The sequence below is a fragment of the Syngnathus typhle genome, linkage group LG18 (assembly GCF_033458585.1).
Source record: "Syngnathus typhle isolate RoL2023-S1 ecotype Sweden linkage group LG18, RoL_Styp_1.0, whole genome shotgun sequence".
Taxonomy (NCBI): domain Eukaryota; kingdom Metazoa; phylum Chordata; class Actinopteri; order Syngnathiformes; family Syngnathidae; genus Syngnathus; species Syngnathus typhle.
In genome coordinates, this window is record NC_083755.1 from 7,826,135 (window position 1) to 7,841,955 (window position 15,821).

The following is a 15,821-nucleotide window of genomic DNA, read 5'->3' on the forward strand; positions in this document are numbered from 1 at the left end:
ATGAGCGGTCGCTCGCCTGCATCACAAAACCTTCGGCGATGACGAAAAATACAAATCCAGAGGCGGCGAAACAAATGAAGAATAATGGAGGCAGAGAGGAGAAAGAGAGCTACTATTGTTGCGAGTTAGCACATTTGCAAACAATCTGCGCCATCCTCCTTTTTATTTTTGTATTGGTATCCTGTTCACTAAATCACTGCATCGGTGGCTTTGACTTTGGAGGTCCCACCGTTATTCGAGATAGCTGGCAAATAAAGTAAACGATGTTCGGCAGACAATCTTCGGCCCAGTTTGCGTTGCGCAGCTCCCTTGTTCCCTATTAGCCGACGTGGTCCCTGCAAGGGTCGGCAATAATTAAACATCCGGCGCAAAGAAAAAAAGGCCGGCCTCTGGCTGGAGTCTCTAGAGGGCGCTGAAGCTTAATTAGACGGCCTGGCCGATGATTAAAAAGTATCTTGTGCTTGTATGCAAATTTTGGATGGAGCCATGAGTCCAAATGGAACTGGGAGTATTTAGGGCGGCTATCATTTTTTTATCTGACCATAGCGTGTTTGATGTCGTACCTCCAGTTTTTTGCCGTCCTCGTCGTACACGGACATGGTGACCTCCACGTTTTTGGGGGTGGTCTTGCTCCCTTTGTCAAAGTCTCCCTGGACCAGGGTCAGGTAGATGTCGTTTCGCACGTCACCTTTTCGGAAAGCAACAACAAACGAGATGTTATGGTGGTGGGCAGTAAAAGGACAACAGCATAGTGACATTGAGAGAAAGACATCGCACACACCTGGCATGATGATTTCGGGGAAGCCCATCTTGCGGGCCACGGCTGTGGAGCGATCCACCAAGTGAGGGAAGTCTTTGCGGATTTGGTGGATGTCGCCAGGAAGCCGTTTGAGGGTGACCCACAGGCCTAGAGATTTTACAAAAAAAAAAACAAGACTTAAGTGTGTGTTTTGCTTTGACTTTGCTGTTTTTGCATTTTTCCTAATGCCATCGTTGAAAGGACATGTAATTGTGAGTTAACGAGTCTATTTTCCTCTATCTTGGGCTTTTTCAGAGTGGGTTTTTTTTTCCATCCAAAACTGCCTCAACCTTTTCTTTTTGATGGGCCTCATGTTGTTAGGAGACTAGCCGGAAGCCTTTTGATACGCGAGCCACGCCAAGCGCCCCGTTTATCCAGGGAGTGTTTGAAAGATGCTGACAGAACCAGGAGACACCTTGCATGTTCTTCCTTCCTGCATGTCAAATCTGTGATTATATCTTAGCAGAAAAGCAGCGTGTCTTCATTAGCCGAGGAATTCTGCTGCCATGGAGACGACGCATGGGGGGTTATTTTCGGTACAAGGAAAAGCGTCAGTGCTTGACAGAGAATGATGCTGCGTTTGAGGATGATGAGATTTCCCTGCATAGAAAATTTGATCGGCCTGTGCCTGATTTCAAATGCTTTGCTCCATCCTGATGCTCCATTCACACGTTGTATGCGACCCTGAAGCATGCTGACCTTGGCCCTTGTGGTTGACCTCTTTGGCCGTGATGACTTTGTTGATGACCGTTTGCAGGAAGTCGCTCTCGCCCGCCACCCTGAGTGAGGGGGGGAACAACAAAAACAGTTAACGGTGATCGTTTCGGGAACGGCAACCAGTTGGCGTCGGTCACTCTTCACAGATGGAAACTTCCTGGGCTATGAAAAGAAAAAAAAAGAACTCATATGCTCATTATCATATCGTTGTTATTTGGCGTCATGTTTTTGCAGCAGATGTGATGGTGATGCCGAGAGAAACGAGTGTAATGGTGATCGAGACTTTCCGACAAAGCAAATGCGGTAGTTGAGTTCTCTGAGGCCAAATCTGGTGCTGCATAATTGACAATCATGAGAATGATGTCAAACACCAGATGCTAAAATGCTAATAATATATAATAAAAAAAAAAGATTGTGGATGCTTTGTGTGTGGATGTTACTGACTATTCCTTTTTGTGTGCAGGTCTGAACCTTTGTGTGATGGGGAAATATAAATATAAATGGTATCAAGTCATTTCAGCTCATTTCACTTCATTTTATGCGACGTGATTGAACTAAATGTACTACATAATTTCTATCGTGCTATAAATAAGTATCAGTGAAGTGAATTAAGAGCTTAGCGAATTCAAGCTAGTGGAGGTAGCATTGTTCAAAGTGCGATTTTCTTTTTTCCCCGATGCTTTCTTCGTTCAACACGTGACGCACGCGCCCGCTTGGGCAGTAATGAGCGTAATTTATGCGGACGGATGAAATTGTGGGTCACCCGTTGGCCCCGTTGAAGTGTTTGCAATTATGCGGAAAAGGGCGTTAAGCAAAAGGTTACTCCGCCTGTCTGCCAGAGTGGCAGCCTGTTAATGAGATTGCCTTAATTGAGTCAGTGGGGGGACGGAGGGAGCGCGCGCCTCTCTTAAGGTCCGCCGCGCTAATCGGGTGTCAAGGACTGTTGGGGGAAGCGCAATCACACGGGAGGCGACGGTGCTGTGCGCTTACGGCTGGAACGGGATAAAGTGCTGCTTGTCTTCGTCGTCTGTTTTGCCCGTGATGATGTCAGTGACGTCCATGACTGCGGGAAGGGCGACAAGGAGGGCATTATTGGAACGGTCTGGGAGCTTCGCGCCGCAAACAAAATGCTCTCAGTGTGGCTAAGAACACTTGCTAATAAGTGATTCAAGAAATTTTCTTGATCTATTCTTTCAAAGCGGGCCTCACCTGCCACGCCAAAAGGTCTCCTCAGACCTGACGTCAGCTTCTTGGTGTTGTTGTCTCGCAGCTCCATGCGGCCCACTCGCACGATTTGACACACAAAGCTAATCTTCTCGCGCTTCAGGTCTTCACTGCCCAAATCCTGAAAAGGAATCAATCTTTTTTTATTTGAAAGCAACACCGCCGCCTTTGTCACTCAGCAGCGCAAACACACACGACTCAGTTCACTTCACAATAAAATTACAACTCTGAGTTACAAAAAAATGCACAAGTACATATCTTTGCCACGATTACATTAGTACAAAATTGCGCGTTGTTATTTGGAAGAGGTTTGGAATGTTCCAAGTTGAAATCTATCTCACGGTGAAGACGGCACGCAGGTTGTGAAGCTGGTCGATGTCCTTCGCCAGACCCGAGCTGGACCACTTCACCAGGTAGTTCTCGCTGGCAAAGAGAAAATATAAGTGAATAGGCCACGACGCCCGGGCACAGCAGGTCCTCCTCGAGGGCTTCACCTGATGAACTTGGACTCCACCGGGTCGTAGAGCGACATGAGCACCTCGGCGTCCTCTCCGATTTTGCACACCACGTTCTTGAGCGTGACGAAGAGGGCGAAGGCCGGCGTGGAGGCGAACTTGGCCTGTCGGCTCAGGTCGATATTCTGCTTCTGCGACTGGAGGAAGAGAGACTTAAGGTTGGCTTTTCAAATTTGCGTTTCAGGCTTCCATTGGGACAATTTGGAAATCATTTCAAGCCAATATTTGCTTTCACCTTCTCCTCTTGGATACGGTCTTCGATTTGCTTGGAGGCCGCTTCGTGCGCTCGAAACAGGCTGATGGTGCTCGTGAGCTCCGGGTCCAGAATGTTTCCATCTTTGTCGCGAACCACCAGGTCCAAATCCAAGTACCTGCAAAAAGAGAGAAGGTGCACATTTGCCCATCTTCTGCCTCCCATGCCTTCATTTTTGGAAAACTCAGGATTAATCCTCACTTGTTGCCGTAGTCAATCTTGGACGTGACTTTCTGTTTGAGCTCGGAAAGTTCGTCCTGCGGCAGCGTCCCCGACAGGATTTGGGAACGCCATTCGATCAGGTCGTAGATCATGTCCCGGACCGAGTTGAACATCTCGCGTTTGTCTCCCTGCAATCGCCCAAAACTTCAGTCAAGACAGTCCGGAGATTTCCAGACTTTGAAAGACTGTCGCCACTTACCACGTACAAGTCGCGCCATATTGATGCCCATTCCCGCAGAGTGGTGGTGACTTCCTGCACCAGCGGCAGCTCGGTGGGAACCACCGTCTCCTTTTGCCTGTGGCGCCAAATACGACAACTTACTCACAAATCGAGACATTGTTCGAACGGTGTCTCGTAGCCCGAGAAACTGGAAGGAAATTTGCAATAAAATTAATATCAAACAAAAATGGACGACAGAGTTCTTAGTCTATGCACGTTGGGCAGTTCTCGTCGACCTGTACTAAAATGTCTTTGGAAGCAAATCTCCAAAATTGATTTGAAAGGTCTTTAAGTGGTTTTATTGCGCAATCACAGCAAGCCAGCGTTCAAGTACTGACCCGCTGCCCTCGACGGTGGCCTCTTTCAAGTGGATGTAGCAGGCGGGGAAGATGCCCTGCCGGAGCGGAACACGAGTCAGACGGGTCGATGCAAAACACGTTCCGGTCAACGACTTGACTGCGTTACGCTCACCTTTCTGGATTTCCTCCTCAGCCTATGCCCTCTGAACCAGTCTGGGGGAAGAAAATACACACGGGGAAAATGCAGGGTAGGTATGGGGAAAGAATACGGGTACTGCAGGGAGGATTTTTAAGGAGGAGTTTTGACACATTAGGTTTTCAAACTACTTTTCAGGTTTGATGCATTGGTCCCAAATGTGTAGATTAGCGAGGATTCTTACGTTCGTGCGTCTCCAGAATGTGCACCGTGTCTCCAATCTGCAGCGACAGCTCCTCCTCCCCGCGGGCATCGTAGTTGTAGATGGCTGAAAGAGACCGGAGGACATTCTTACCAGGAGGAAACGGCGCCACTTTACAACGTCCGCCCACGCCGCCGATGGTGGTGTCATCATCGACAGGCGGTGGGAAAGACCAAAACACTGTAGGCGGTGTGAAAGGAAGCAGAAGTCCCATTTGCTGCCAGGCCACTTTAATAGCCTCCAATAAAAATGGGCTTTTTGTCACGTCCGAGTGCAACGGGCCGTGACTGACGTCTTACAACAATAGGGCGAGGTGTCGGGCGCTCGCGTTAACATGCTTGCCGCAGACGGATGACATCCTTCACCTCAAATGTGATTTCTTTTATTTCTTCCAAATATTAGCTAGGTTTCCCTGGAGACATTCGAGTTGTCACTCAGTAACCTCCAAGCAGGAGGAAGCAATGGTTAGGCTTAAAAATTGACCATCAACATGAAGCAGATTTTTTTTTAAAGGTCAATCAGATCATCCTGGAGTGGAAGCAATAACTTGCACTGGAAGCATATTTCAATCAGCCTGGCGTGACAGGCTGCCATCAATAAATGGGCGCCGGTGATTTTGTGAGGCCTCAAACAATCCAGCCGGGCTGCAGAATTCACCAGAGCTCCGTGCTGACGCGCGAACAAAGACCTGCACTACCCACAGGAAATGCGTGCGGCGTGTTTCAAGTACACAAAAGGTACCGAGGTGGGCCGAGGGCTGCGAACAAAAACAGTCAGGCCGTTTTGTCACTTTACAGCAGGACAAGCTCGATTATGCAATCCCTAATGGCAGGAAATGCCAGCGTGTTTACTTTCAAGCCCAGTTGAAATGTCCCATTAGACAGAACTTAAAGAAAACACTTCTCAAACGACGTGGAGCTCAACGCTGACGTTTCACAAAAGCAGTCAATGCGGATTAAGTGTGGTCGGGCTTGACTTGACGTCTCTGCGATTGTTTTGGAGTGGATGAGTCACTTCGAAAGAGTTGCAAAGGCGACTATTTTAAGGTTTGCACTGCAAGATGCTCAAACACGGCAGGAAGTTAAAGCGGGACTTTGCAATTGAAAAATAAATAAATAATGCGGGTCATATTTGTTTAAAACTTTGGGCTGTGTAGACAATTTAGATAAGATTTCTTTAAAAATGGCGCATATAACAATCGTGGCTGTATTTCCTTCTACCATTACTGGAAGCTCTCCATCCATTGTGTTGTTTTCAAAACCTCAAGCGGCATTTCCTCCATGGCCGTGTGCATTCGGGGAGGGACCAAAGCCCACCAGAATTATTTTCCAGTCATCCAACTCATCAATTGCAAAATTTAATGTGCATGAGTGCACACATTAAAAGACCAAACGGCCTTTTGGTCAAAATGGCAGCCGCGCCAAAGATTTACAGGGGGCAATTTGACGTCTGCGATGACTGACACCTCCATCAGAAATCCTGGAATGAAAGGACATGAAAAAAAATAAAAATAACACGGGACAACCTCAACAATAACAAGCACTTAAGATGGCGTTGACATTATTTATGACCCCAATTGCCCCAGCGATGCTGAGCCTGTTGATGCGCGAATAATAATTTCCAAAGAGAATAACAAGTCTTGAAGTGGAGTACGTCTGGTGTCCAAGCCGAGATAACCTTTCAACAAACTTAGTGACCAATATTTTCAACAGTGGCACTGTCATGCTTTGGTTGTCTTTAGTTATTTTCACTGGCACTTTTGGGAATGTTGCAAACAAAAAGTAGCAAAAATGTTATCTTCCCTGGTGATGAAATTTTGAACAAACTTGCACTGAACTGAGGGGGGGGGGGGCGTCATTTACGCAAGCAGCCGCCTAATGGAAGCTGACAGTCGGGCGGCTCTGCGAGGCCCATCTAAATTATGTAATGACGGCGGTCGACGTCGCCGAACTACGTTTGGCACGCCATCGGACCATCTGTCAGGGAGTGCGACGGGGGCCCCTTGGCAGACAATGCCAGCGCTGTTTGGATCAATACCGACAGGGGAGCGTTATACGCTGTCGCTTGGGTTACTCCGCAGCTTTTGTCCAAAAGGAGAAATGCCGGTCTCTTGAGCCGCTCCAAAGTTAAGCCTCTGGGACATCACCTGTCAAAAACAGTCACCGCTCTAGACAGAACAAGTCGGTTAGGAGTTGAGCACCTGACGCAGCATCTTCCGGCCGCTTATCAGTTTGAAGGGATGCCACGGTTTCAAAACCACTCAAACCTTTCATTACCGGCATCCCGATGAAAAGTGACGAGCGGAGCCGCCGTCGCCATATTTATTGGACCTGAAACGGATGGCGAGACGCGACCGAGGGCAAGCGTCACATTCGTCACGAGAAACGGGTCAGAGCTGATGATTTAAGAAGCATGGCTGAAATTTCAGCGGTACGGTTTTAATTGCTACCATATTTGGGAGCCTCCCACACCCAAGATTGTTTGCCTTGGGTGAAGGGGGGCTTGTGATTTACGGTCTTATAGAGGTAGAGAGGGGAAGAAGGGAAAAAAAGCCAAAACATCGTTTAAATGTGTCAGCGGCTGTGCCAAATGAGCACTGTCTCGGGTTGTCAGTCCCCCAGACAACCGCAACCACCGTACGGAAAGACGAATCCATTCTTCAGCGAGGAAAAAAAAAAAGATTGACACTGACTCACAGCTGACAACAAATATTCCAAACACTTTCAAAATAATTTGTCTGATTTTCTTTAGATGTAATTACCGTCAACTACATCACTGTTTTTGAAGCTCCAGAAACAATTTGATGTTCCATAGCAATTATTTTGCATCAGTGTCAGTGACATTGTGATTGCCTCCTCAAGGTAAATGATTAAAACCAGCTCTGTCTGCTCATAACACCTACAACTACAATTTAACATAGTGACATATTGCAAACTGAGCATCATGATTATAAATGGTGATACATCCCTGGTAGCGATGCTCTCGTAAACAAATAATGGAGTGACTTGTTCCCACTATAGCACGGACTTGTTGAGAGAAGTGAAACAAAGCCGAACAATTGAGTCTGGTCTTAAAGTACAAAAGTAGTAGAAGTAGTAAATCAAACAGAAATGAGCCAAAGTAGCATGTTTGTAACAAGTTGCCGAGGAAGATCGAGGCCCCTCTGTCTCTGTCCTGTCGCACAGGAAACAGCAGCCTAGGCGCGCCTCGAAACAATTCCCAGCGTCTTCCCAACCCCGTGAAAACAGACTCTTCTTCGGGAATTTTTCTTTAAAACACAATGACAACTTTCATCAATAAAAGTCACTTACCCGCACTCTTTGGACTCGAAGGAGAAGCCGGAGAGGTGCGTCCGCGTCCAGCTTCTCCTTCCCTTCCCTTCCCAAACTTGTTCAATCTCAGAGCTAACAGTCGCTAACGATGGAGTTGCTGCTTTTGCTTTGTACTTACCAACGCCGTACTTTTCCTTCTTGGTGGGCACCCAGCGAGACATTCTCCAACCTCCTTCCCCGTTTCCACGAGGTCCCCAGCCGAGACCTTGTCGCTCGCAAAACGCCCGACTTTTGCTTCACTTTTCGACCGAGAGTTGAGCAGCTACTTGGGTAGCCATGTTTCTTTTTTTTTTTCTCCCGCCGCTGACCGGAGGCTCCACCAGGGGGAAACCCGGGAACTTTTTTTTTTTTTTTTTTATCCGGCAGGCATCCTAAAAGAATAAAACATATTTTAATATTTTTATGCCTCAATAAGCACATATCACTGAGATATTTGTTGGGTACAAAAAGTACATTTTTGTAAATCCGATTTTTTAAACTCACGTTTCCGATCCAGGAGGTGGAGCAACAAGCTCAACTAAACTTAATATTCATGATTTCTTTTTTTCTAAATCAAACCGATGGTCCAACAATTAATGGGTTGTAATGTATAAGTATATTTCATAAAGAAATCACATTTTAGAGAGCCAGCAGGTGTCGCAAAGCAGACCAATAAAATCGATGTTTTCATTCTGGCTATTAATTTGAGATGTTACTCAATCTATGTAATGAATTGGTGTTTTATATTCAAATAAATGGATCTTCTCTCGATCATTTTAAAGAAATAAAACATAAAACTTCATAAATCACATTTAGTAGTAGTTGTAGCAACATTGACCAATAGAAGCGCTTGGAGTTATAATTTTTACCTTGTCACTTGTCACTAGGCAGAATTTATATAGCACACAATTGGTTACCAGGCCCAATAAATCGTCACCTTAACCTTAATTGTTCACCTAATTGCTAACCATTATTTGTATATGCCCGACTTTTGTCATTAAGGTATTGTTAAATTAAATAAAAAAAGGAACCATAACATTCTTCTACTACAGCCGAAAGTTCCACAATAATCAGTTAGGTAGTATATTGTTATGCGCACATTAGCCTCTCGTGCTGTGTGAGGGCCTTCTCAATTATGCACCTCCCGCCTCGCCCACACCCCAGATGGCTAATGTTTTTTTTTTTTGCGGGGGGTGCTTTTATTCCCTCGTAAAATTATATACAAGCTTTATGCACTATTGCGAGGAGAGAAAACATGCCAAGACAACAGCTTTACGAAGCTTAATATACAAGAGGAGATTAATTAAGGCAATAAAGTATTAAACCACCAAAAGTCATTACAAAACGCACCTATACAAAACGTGTCTATGAAAATGGCAATTTATTCGTTTTACTGGAATATTATTTTATGTTCCAAAGTTATTGATGCAACAAAAGGCTATTGATGGCTCATCATGAAAAACTTTTTTTATTATATTTTGGTCAAAAAGCTTTCACATTTGCTCTGTCAGCTCTTTTGAGTAATGTCAAAATGTCACTGAGTCTCCCAAAACACGTACAAAAGAAACCCGCCCGTTGACCGCTTTGCGAGGGTCACATGGTTCGAACGGAGGCTCCAGGCAAACAATCATCTGATCAGCTGCCGATCACAAGATCCCCGGGACAAGCCCAAATGGGGGGGATTCTCCAAGGAAAATTATCTAACTGTTCGGAAGTCATGGCATAACTAACATTTATAGTTGATTTCGGCAAAGACGCTATCTTCATGTGGTATCCCTGGCACCCCAAATGTGCCATGATAACACAATTCACCAAAAAGTCATTTGTGGTTTGTTCTGGAATCATCAAGTGTGCTTTTTCCTCCAACTGCCCCCCCCCCCTTCTTGTATCTTCCCATTGCCCTCCCTTGTACTGAATGATCAGCCCTTGTGCTCAGTGACTCCTTTGTTTGGCTGAGCATCATCACACTTCAGCATGCTTTGACCGGAGACAGCGCCCTGCAGCACCCCGTCCGTCCATTGAAGACTTTCTCCGTCAAACATCTAAAGTTGGGCGCAAGAGAAATAAAAGTTGCATCCACTTTGGGCAAGTGTTCTTGATCGAGGGTGGCCTCCGGTGTAGAAGTCTTTCAACGCAGCTTGAAACCGGAGACCCGGCCGGTTACCTGAGATGACTCTCCGGAGGCCAGCTGCTCACCTGCCGATGGGCTGGAGGAGATCCGGCGACGAGTCCCATTGGGAGACCCGGAGCTCCAAGGGGGAGAGCTTCTCCTTCGTCTCTCGCCGAGACGCTCGGCCGCACAGCGCCATCGAGGGTAGACAGATGGACGCTTGGCTCCACGGGATGCAAGGCGATGGAGAAGCGAGCGAGGGGAACCGGAGACCGTACCGGACTCCCTCCTTCAGCGGCGTGTCGTCCTGCGGCAACACGACGGCAAGTTCTTTAGGCAGCCGGGAGTCTCTGCAAAGTGAGTTCTTTGTCCCCGTGGGATGCACGGGGAGTCTGGAAAGGGTTCATATCTCGCAGACGCCAAAGAAGGAGCAGTCCCAACTCGGTTATGTCACGCCGGTGAAAACCGGATGGCTCCCGATTCAACGGAGAGCGATAACGGTGGACGAAAGACAAATGGCTTCACCGCAACCTGCTGTCCAGGTAAGGCATCTTCATTCTTTTTTAAAAAGTGCTTACTGTGCATTATTTCCAAACCTTTGCAACTCGTTTGGAGCTACGGCGTGAGCGTTTGTAGATTTTCAATGTCTTCATAGGTGAAACTGAAACAACCCATCACGCCGACGTTTCTGAAGAGTCGAGGAACAGTCAGCCTGCACCAAGGTTTGTGCTCATCCCGCTCACGAGTAGCTAGCTCACTCGAGCCACGCGGCAGGACTGATGGAGAGGAGCCTCGATTAGCCGAGAAAAGGGGATCAAAAGAGATAGAGACCTCACGGTGGAAGGATAAGACGAGATGTGAACTGATTGGGAACGGGCCCCCCCCCCCCTTTTTCGTCCCCCCGCTAATCTTTGAGCATGGCAGTCCTTCACTCGGCCGCTTTTATCCCAGGGTTGATGCCTCAACCCGGTTCTTGTTCACTCATCGATCAGCCCTGTCGAGAGCGCAGAATCAAATGAATCCATCCTGGGCGGCTGGAAACATAAGCAACGTTGAAAGAAGCCCAGAGATGATCAATCGTGAGGTGAATGGCAACCACAGCGGCATCAAATAAATGTGACGCTAATGAGGCAACGTTGGGCAAAAAAAGTCTTTCACAAATGAGTTTGCTGCCTTATGGCGGGATTTTGCTTTGTGGCCGAGACACAAATGAGACATCGGGTGAGTCAGATGGAACGCGGCGAGGCTCTTTTGCTCTTGGAAAACACATTATTCGTGGTTTTCATACTGCGATCACATTTTGCAGAAAAAAAAAGTGCTGCCATTTTCAAAAGTTGTCTCCTGCTGAAATGAGAACGGCTCCAAAAAGCCTAGGCGAAAGATGCGGGGGCTATCCCCGAACCGTCGCCATAGCAACAGAAGCAGATGGAAATTCGATGCTCTCAAGGAGTTTTCCCTTCCTCCCATCTCCTTCCAGAAGTTAACATTTTCAAATTTATTTTTGCTAAGCCACGACGCCATCGGTATCTCTGGATTCGACAAGCTAACATCCCTTATTGACAGTGTCAACATGGGTAGCGTGAGCCAAACACACATGTGTATAGCGAAGACAGAGAAGGACATGTGACCGTTTGTTTTGCCTTGATACACTTTGGCGTAGACGGACAAGCCGAGAGGAGTCCGCGTAGGACGTGGCAGACTCCCAATCGCTCGTCTCCTGTCATCAAAAAGGTACCTGACACGTGTGTGTGTGTGTCCACATTTTTTTGTGTCTCTTTGCTTTCATTGTCAGTCTGCGAGGGTTCAGTCCCATCGGCCTCGCTCTCTCGCTGCCTCGGCCGTTGTGTCGGGTTCAGAGTCATCTGACTTGAAAATAAACAGTAAGAGCCCTGAAGGGAGGCGAGGCAGCTGACTGACCCGCATTTTAAAAAAAGAAATCCTCACACTGTCAAGACCTCAGTTGTAATTAATGAAGCATGTTTTTCTGCAGGCTAGCATAGCGCCTGCATCAAGACAGCGTCCCCAAGCTTGTTTTCATCTCAACTGCAGGTTCTGGACAAACAGGACTGTGCTACCAGCCAGCAGCGAAGGCCTGGAATCTGGAAAACGCTGAGAAGAGGCTGGACTAATACCAGGCTGTCAGGGAGTGGCTCTGCTCAACCGCTGAATGAGATCTCTTCAGGCCCACGTGAGGAACCCTCTCTGGTTACAAGAAGCAGAATAGAAGAGCCCTCGCGGAGAACTTTTGCCGAATATGGTCGACCTGACTGGGTGCAGCAAGGTGGTTCTCCTCCAATGTTGCCAATGTTTCAAACTTTGTGTTTCCATTGGTCTTCATTCTTATTTCTGTCCTTAGACCCCCCAAGGCAGCCAAGAAGAGTAGAAGAACCCTCGCTATGTAGTCCACCTGCCTCCACCGCGACGCCCCCCTTCCAGCCGTACAGACGCCACAGCTTGCAACCGTCGCACATCCAGACCACGTCCACGCCCGCCACTCTCATCCCTCACAGCAAAGTAGGCTTCTCATCCATCACCATCTCCAGTCGTAAAGTCAACCGCTCGGCCAGCTTCACCGCCGCCGACGACATGAACCCGAGGAAGGCCACCATCGTTAAAGTGACCGAGCAAAGGACCACGGTCAGCTCCGCTCCCCGAAGAAAAGCCGCAATTATCAAAGTGACCGAGCTTAAGGAGAGCTACAGTCCGGGAACTCGCAGCGGGAACGGATTCGCTCCAGTAGAAGCCGCAACGACGTCTCCGCTACAAAACGGCAAATCTCCTCCGGCGGAGCTCTCTGAACAAGAACCCAAGAGAGCGGCTGTCAGGAAATGGAGCTTGGGGCTCCCTCAAGAGAGCTTTGAGGAAAGTCCAAATAAAGACCACCAGGGGGCGTTTTCCGGCAGGTGGAGCTCGACTCCATGCCTCACCCTCATTCAAACGCCGGGTACGCTTCTTTGCGTCAGCACTTTTTTTCTTTTCCACGTTTTCTGCCAAGGTCTAAAAAGACAGCCGCTTTAGATTCCTAGATTCCTTAACCCACTGTGATTTCGGCCCTGACAAATCTGCAACTAGAAGGTCCTCACTCGTGTCCTTGCGGGAAAAGATGTTACTCAGCGTGATGCCCTCGCACTAACAAATCTGTTTGATTATGCAAACCAAGCAGCGGGAGCCAGCGATGTGCAGTGAATAAATATTCTTTCATCGCATCGTCAGCTGTGGCCCCAAAGCAGCCTCATATAAAGGACACACATTATGTGATATATTAGCTGACAAAAGTACGTGCGAGTCTCAAGGTACTGAGAATATACAAAAATGAAATTGAAAGTTTAATGACTTTAGAACCAAATTGATATGTTGAAGAAGAATCGAAGAACTGATGTTGGCTGAAAATGTCACAAACAAACTCAGATCATTAATTTTTTTTTCTTGGCTCGCATTGCAGAGCCTCACCAGTCTCCGGAGGAAGTTCTGGCCCGAAATGCGGCCGCCATCATCGCCAACATCAAACTTCAAAGGCAACTGAGTATGAAGAAAGCGTCGCCCTGCAATTCAGAGGAGGATTCCTCCGCCTCCCCCAGGGGAAATTCAGGTGGGATTATTTACTCCTCTAATGTAATCATCACTTCCCACCCTTAATAAACATTGATCTCGCTCACAATGACCAGAAAATGGAGCAAGCGCTGCAGTTTTGCTTTTGTTAGCATAATTCTCTCTCCCTCAGCGACAGACGGGGGACAATGCACAAAGGCACGCGACGACGTTCCCAAGCGGGATGAGTCTCGCGCCCAACCCGCACCGACCATTCCCGATCTTCAAAAATCACATCGCTCCGTTTCTCTCCAGGTGAGAAAATGGATGTTGGGCCACTAATGGGCCCCCAGGCCGTAGTTTGGACACCACTGATCATTTTGTATTTTAGCAGCACAATGATTTTACGCTCAGGCAAAAGCCATATCAAATACAAAAACACACCTCTGTCGTCCCAACGAACAAAACACCGCAAATAGAAATATGGGCCGCTGTTTTGCTCATTCGCAGTGGTTGTTAATGGAATCACACGCGACTGACTTATTTATAAGAGTTCCTTTGTGAGGAATATCTCGAGGCGATGTGGAGCTGGCATGCGAGGAAGGAGCTTGTATAAGCGATTTTTTTTTTCACAAGAAGAAAAATATGATTTGCAGGAGGCACTGCGGAGGTCCAGACCACGCTTCATCGCTCGCTCGCAGGAGCGCGTGCAGGAGATGGCGAGGAGGGCCCAGGAGCGGAAGAAGCGCTCCAGATCAGGAGGCCCGCAAACATCTGACACTCGCAGCCAGAGACAGGCCCGCTCCAGCAACGGTAAGAGGAGACAATAAAAGAGAAAAAAAAAAAGGTACATTTTGGACATTATTAGCTCATATACATGCGTTCACTGCCGTCTTGTGGCCATTGTGGAGTATTACAACTACAATTTCCATTGCTGCATTTGTATACATTTTACATAAGATTTAAATATCTATATACTTGATATGAAATACATAAATATATATAATATATAAATATATATGTTGTGTTCCAGATAATCTGTTCAAATCCAGGGAGGGAGCCAAGGAGCTCAAATCAAATCGGTCAGTATTTTTGGATGTACGCGTGTATTATTGAAGGGAATACTAAATTGGAGGAATGTTGATTATTTCCAAATCCGTATACCAGGCCAATAACAGATGTGAGAAGGCAAAAAGAGGAAGAGAAAAAAAAGAAGGAAGCCTGTTTGACCAACAGACAGCGAATGGACATTTTCAAAAAGGTACCCAAAAATACTACATTAGAGTATTTTCTTATTTTTCCGCTAGAGGGTGGTGTTGTCTAACATTTGCCAGAATTTAAAGCTAAGAACCCATTTTTTGTTTGCTGAAACAATAACAGGGTGGATGGATGGACGATCCTATTTTTTGTGATTATAATTAATTTTACTCCGTACTCATATTTTCTCATTTCTAGAAACTTTTGGATCAGATTCTACACAGGAGCAGCAACTGAATGGCGACTGACGGGAAGTTCTATGGATTGTATCAGTGATGATAACAATAACAACAATAATGATAACAATAATAATAATATGCAAATCGCCATAGACAGGCGACTGAAAAACACAGGTGTTGCTGTTATAGCACACAAACGGTGCAGCAACACATGTAGGCAGACACTAACAATACCCAGAGGCCCATATTCTTTATCCTGTCTGAAAACGACTGACTTGCTTATGCCCATCCCCACATATTCGTATCATACTGCCCCAAAGTACGATATCATGAATGTCATTTCCCATATTAAAAAGCACACACACTTGTTGCACCTCGCTCATTGCGCAAAGCAAACGGCCATCACGTGGCCCCAGCGCCAAGCTGTGAGGCGGCAAGATGGCTGAATGTGACCTCGTTGCCACGTTTTTAATGAAGAGCGACCCACTTGAATGGCGTCTTTGTCCCAGCACACACTGGCCCTTTATTACACAGCTTAGCCAAAGTGCATGAATGCGGCAACTGAGATATTACATGCAGACAAGCTATTGTACAGTAGATCCATCAGATGAATCAAAGTTACGTTCTAATTTTGACCAATGGGGGAAAATCCGCAATTTTTCTGATTCACCAGTGCAACATTAAGCCACCTCCCATTTCCAAGAGTCAACGTGCCACTTTACAATGCAAGTGAAGTTGTATATGGAAATCTGAATAAAAGATATTTTTGGATAACGTGGCCGCTTTTTT

At 46.7% G+C, this 15,821-nt stretch overlaps 2 protein-coding genes across 3 annotated transcripts in view; one reads left to right on the plus strand and one right to left on the minus strand.

Annotated features, from left to right (window-relative positions):
- The window catches only part of dock1 (dedicator of cytokinesis 1), a 41,761-nt gene extending 33,468 nt beyond the window's left edge, over positions 1–8,293 (minus strand). Inside the window, exons 1-14 of one of the 2 annotated variants that reach the window (XM_061264131.1) lie at positions 8,098–8,293; positions 4,630–4,713; positions 4,422–4,462; positions 4,289–4,344; positions 3,930–4,026; positions 3,710–3,858; positions 3,491–3,626; positions 3,235–3,386; positions 3,082–3,163; positions 2,726–2,861; positions 2,507–2,579; positions 1,499–1,578; positions 782–907; positions 564–688 (exon numbers count right to left, since the gene is read on the minus strand). In XM_061264131.1, the coding sequence (XP_061120115.1) occupies positions 564–688; positions 782–907; positions 1,499–1,578; positions 2,507–2,579; positions 2,726–2,861; positions 3,082–3,163; positions 3,235–3,386; positions 3,491–3,626; positions 3,710–3,858; positions 3,930–4,026; positions 4,289–4,344; positions 4,422–4,462; positions 4,630–4,713; positions 8,098–8,140 (1,380 nt within the window). In that variant the 5' untranslated portion in view covers positions 8,141–8,293. Of the gene's footprint in view, positions 1–563; positions 689–781; positions 908–1,498; positions 1,579–2,506; positions 2,580–2,725; positions 2,862–3,081; positions 3,164–3,234; positions 3,393–3,490; positions 3,627–3,709; positions 3,859–3,929; positions 4,027–4,288; positions 4,345–4,421; positions 4,463–4,629; positions 4,714–8,097 lie in introns of both variants that reach the window. The other variant, XM_061264130.1, reaches the window with a different exon arrangement.
- Positions 8,294–9,903: 1,610 nt separating this feature from the next.
- Positions 9,904–15,806, plus strand: lg18h10orf90 (linkage group 18 C10orf90 homolog). The gene is made up of 11 exons (XM_061264468.1): positions 9,904–10,610; positions 10,724–10,790; positions 11,729–11,799; positions 12,118–12,349; positions 12,425–13,012; positions 13,511–13,657; positions 13,790–13,911; positions 14,253–14,409; positions 14,630–14,678; positions 14,764–14,857; positions 15,052–15,806. Exons 1-11 carry the CDS (start codon positions 10,128–10,130, stop codon positions 15,088–15,090), a joined length of 2,049 nt encoding a protein of 682 aa, XP_061120452.1. The 5' UTR covers positions 9,904–10,127; the 3' UTR covers positions 15,091–15,806.
- Positions 15,807–15,821: the final 15 nt, after the last annotated feature.

Bases quoted from the DNA above. Each gene is read 5' to 3' on its own strand.
- lg18h10orf90 (XM_061264468.1), top strand. From the start codon at position 10,128: ATGACTCTCCGGAGGCCAGCTGCTCACCTGCCGATGGGCTGGAGGAGA. The intron at 11,800-12,117 runs GTACCTGACACG...TCTCAACTGCAG, and splicing joins CGTCTCCTGTCATCAAAAAG to GTTCTGGACAAACAGGACTG. The intron at 14,410-14,629 runs GTAAGAGGAGAC...GTTGTGTTCCAG, and splicing joins ACAGGCCCGCTCCAGCAACG to ATAATCTGTTCAAATCCAGG.